At 37.8% G+C, this 3,934-nt stretch overlaps 1 protein-coding gene across 1 annotated transcript; it reads left to right on the forward strand.

Moving 5' to 3' along the window:
- Positions 1 to 922: 922 nt before the first annotated feature.
- tma7 (translation machinery associated 7 homolog) lies at positions 923 to 2,960 on the forward strand. Its single transcript, XM_023997354.3, has 4 exons — positions 923 to 1,040; positions 1,528 to 1,583; positions 1,746 to 1,833; positions 2,282 to 2,960. Exons 1-4 carry the CDS (start codon positions 1,025 to 1,027, stop codon positions 2,314 to 2,316), a joined length of 195 nt encoding a protein of 64 aa, XP_023853122.1. The 5' UTR covers positions 923 to 1,024; the 3' UTR covers positions 2,317 to 2,960.
- The last annotated feature ends 974 nt before the right edge of the window (positions 2,961 to 3,934 follow it).

A 3,934-nucleotide genomic window follows, 5' to 3' on the forward strand; every position in this document is an offset into this window, starting at 1 on the left:
CATGATGAGTGGCGCAGCGGTCTAAGACACTGCATCTCAGTGCAAGAGATGTCACTACAGTCCCTGTTTCGAATCCAGGCTGTATCACATCTGGCTGTGATTGGGAGTTCCATAGGGGGGCACACAATTGGCTGGGGTAGGCAGTCATTGTAAATAAGAATTTGTTATTAACTGACATGCCTAGTTAAATAAAACATTTAAAAAATGTTCTCTATAGTAACAGTCATAGTGCTGAAATAAAGAGTGTGTTGGTAAATTCAAACTGGAGTGCCAGAGTGTGCTCTGGGGTTCATAAATTCAGAGCATTGTCAGTTTGTAAATTCAGAGCGCTTCGCTCTCGGAGCGTCCAGAGTGCACACTGGACGCTCTGGCCAGGTCGCAGTTGTAAATGAGAACTTGTTCTCAACTAGCCTACCTGGTTAAATAAAGGTGAAATTAAATAAATAAAAGGGTTGATGCAACACAGCTACTCCTTCAAGACTGTTGGAAAAGCATTCCAGGTGAAGCTGGTTGAGAGAATGCCAAGAGTGTCACGTCATCAAGGCAAAGGGTAGCTACTTTGAAGAATATCAAATATAAAAATATATTTAGATTTGTTTAACACTTTTTTAGTTACATGATTTCATATGTGTTACTTCATAGTTTTGATGTCTTCACTATTATTCTACAATGTAAGAAAATAGTAAAAACAAAAAAACATCTGGAATGAGTAGGTATGATCAAACCTTTGACTGGTACTGTATATTGTTTTATCGTTGTTTGTGTGGATTTTTGTTCATGATATTTTCCCGATAGTGGAATTACTTTTCTTTAGTGATGTTTTTCACCCCCGTCCAGTTGGTGGCGATAAAACACATTTTACGTGTAGTTCATCAATAAACCAGAAGAAGAAGAAGCTTATTTTCCTGGACAGATTTTTGGCGGAGTAGAATTTCTCGCTTAGCCTCTTCCTCTCTGTTAGAAAGCAACTGTGAACACGCTAGCTCAGTTGTTTTATTTAGATTTTATTGAAACACTCGCAAATATGTCCGGAAGAGAAGGTGAGATTCACATTTACATATTTGACATACACCTCGATATTTATTTTAAGGTGAAAAGTAATAATGATGCTATTATATAGAACGTTGGTTAGCTACGACTGTCCAGTCTAGCTCGCTAGCAACCCATGCAACGTAATGTATGTATCTAGCTAGCTGGAATAGCTGGCAAGCCTTGCTACTAATTTAGGCTAGAAAGCAGTTTTTTTTTAAATTATTCTTTTTTACTGTGAATGCATTTGTATGTACCATATATGCCCATACATTGCTGATTGCTCAAACCATCTTACTAACTGCTCCTAGGTAATACATATATCAAAGTTATTCTAGATGGTTAGCTGTGTAATGTGTGAAACTGTCCCGCATGTCATGATCAGTTTAGCTAGCTAGCTTCCTACCTTCTGAAGGCTTCTTCTGTGTGTGACGCGCTTATGCGGTATTCGTTCATTCACGATATATTGATTGAATGGGATATGTTCTTGTCTTATAGGTGGTAAAAAGAAGCCCTTAAAATCTGCCAAAAAAGCGACTAAGGAGATGGATGATGTGAGTTTGTCATTGTTTGCACGATGTTATATGTAGCCTGTATCATGTAATATAAACTTCTAATGAGGGAACACTCAGTGTTTTTCTAAATGTTGGAGTTCAAATGTAGCTTAGTGTATTTCCATTGTAATCCTGATCACATTTGCTTTATGTCAAATCCAGGATGAAATGGCCTTCAAACAGAAGCAGAAAGAAGACCAGAAAGCCTTGGATGCATTGAAGACGAAAGCAGCAGGAAAGGGACCATTAAGTAACAATCATTTATTTGTTTTTGTTGACGATCAGAATCTAATCAGGATTCCTATGTTTTTCTGATTTACTGAACAGCCCAAAGTAATCAAAAGGTGGACTTTCAATTCGACCCAAATCTACCCAACAACCCATACACTGACTCCACATATGCAGAGTATTATTTTCCCTTGCCAATGTTTGTAACTGTTTTATACTGCAGCGGATAACGCCCATTAGCCCAAAGAGAAAAAAAAGCATTGCAAGTCAACACTGAGCTGAGGAGAATATGTCTAGTGATTCTGATGTCACTAGGTGGCAGTGTTGTCTTCCTGGGTTTTCTTGCCTTGTCATTCAATGTACTCTGCTTGCCACAGCTGTTTTAGTAGTCCCTCTGTCTACTTGAGTTTTCTAGAGAAAGTTAAGCATATTTTTCATGGTTTTCTCATTCTCTTGATTTTCCTTTTCAGCTGGTGGAGGAATCAAGAAGTCTGGAAAGAAGTGATTATACATTTGAAAACCATGTACTCATTTGTTGCTGAATCGCAGCCCCCTGTCAAATCCAACCCCTGCTACCCCCCCCCCCCCTTTATTTTGTCCCGTTTGAGTCCATTGTAGAAAGAGGAAAAACATGTAATGACCTTTTTTGAATGTGTTCTTGTCAAGAAAGTTCTGAAATAAACTATTGTAACTACTGCAGTATTATCACTCAATCTATATTGAGATTCTGTCAAGAAACACATCCGTATTAGATCAGTAGCTACACTAGACATACATACAGTACTAATATGACTAGTATTGTGGTAAGTTCAATGTAACTTTTCCCAAGCTTGACCATCTGCATCTTCAGCACCAGTTTCTATAAATTCAGCTTCTCTGGTTGGATAAGGCTTCTTCTCCAGCTCCATCACCTCTTCACTCACTTCCTCTGTTCATGTACAGGGTTCTATTTCCCAGTCCGCAAACCTGAAAATGAGTGAATCTTATCTACAATTTTTTTGGTGCATTTTTCTACATAGTTTTTTGTGTGTGTGGAGTGATATTTGTGAAGATGTTGCTGTTTTGTTCTGTGTTTAATACCTCGTTTTGACAATTTTCTTTAAGAGGAAAGTTTGGGAGATTCAGAATAAAGATGCTGCTTACTCTGTTCTGTTGGTGTTTTTCGTTTCAGCTCTACCTCCACAGGGTAATGGTCGCTCACCTTCAGGGCCTAATAAAGCATAGTAGTTAGATGTTGACACATGAGCCAGAGGGCTCAACTTTGACATGTACTGTATTTATATGGACAGGTTGTCAATGTAGGCTACTAACATTTCATCTAGTGCATTTGGAAAGTATTCAGAGCCATTGATTTTTTCCCCCAAATTTTGTTACGTTAACCTTATCACGTTTTTCCTCTAACCCATAATGATGAAGCAAAAACAGATTTTTAGACTTTTCTTTTTTGATTTTTTTTTTTTTACACGTGTGTTACAAATAAAACATACCTTATTTACATAAGTATTCAGACCCTTTATGAGACTTGAAATTGAGCTCAGGTGCATCCTGTTTCCATTGATTATCCTAGACGTTTCTACAACTTGATTGTCCACCTGTGGTAAATTCAATTGATTGGACATGACTTGGAAAGGCACACAGCTATCTATGTAAGGTCCCACATTTGATAGTGCATGTCAGAGCAAAAACCAAGCTATTAGGTTGAAGGAATTGTCCGTAGAGCGCCGACACAGGATTGTTTAGAGGCACAGACATAGTACTGAGTAAAGGGTATGAATACTTATGTAAATATGATATTTCTTTTTTTTCTTTTTCAATACATTTGCAAAAAAAATCTAAAAACCTGTTTTTGCTTTGTCATTATGAGGTATGGTGTGTGGATTGATGAAGGGGGGAAAACAATTTAATAAATTGTAGAATGAGGCTCTAACTGGTAACCTAAGCAGGTATAAATCAGGACCCTAAAGGGTCTGACTGTGATTAGTTAGTTGTAAAAAGGTTTTTATACGGGCAATTAGACCAGATAAAAATGTTTTGCAGACACCCTTATCCAGAGCAATTTTGGTGAAGTGCCTTGCTCAAGGGCACATCAACAGATTGTTCACCTAGTCAGCTCGGGGATTCAA

Source organism: Salvelinus sp. IW2-2015, linkage group LG11 (genome assembly GCF_002910315.2).
Source record: "Salvelinus sp. IW2-2015 linkage group LG11, ASM291031v2, whole genome shotgun sequence".
NCBI lineage: Eukaryota > Metazoa > Chordata > Actinopteri > Salmoniformes > Salmonidae > Salvelinus > Salvelinus sp. IW2-2015.

Excerpts from the sequence above, each read along its gene's own strand:
- tma7 (XM_023997354.3), top strand. Across the intron at positions 1,584-1,745 it reads CGACTAAGGAGATGGATGAT|GATGAAATGGCCTTCAAACA; the intron begins GTGAGTTTGTCA and ends TGTCAAATCCAG. Across the intron at positions 1,834-2,281 it reads AGCAGGAAAGGGACCATTAA|CTGGTGGAGGAATCAAGAAG; the intron begins GTAACAATCATT and ends TTTCCTTTTCAG.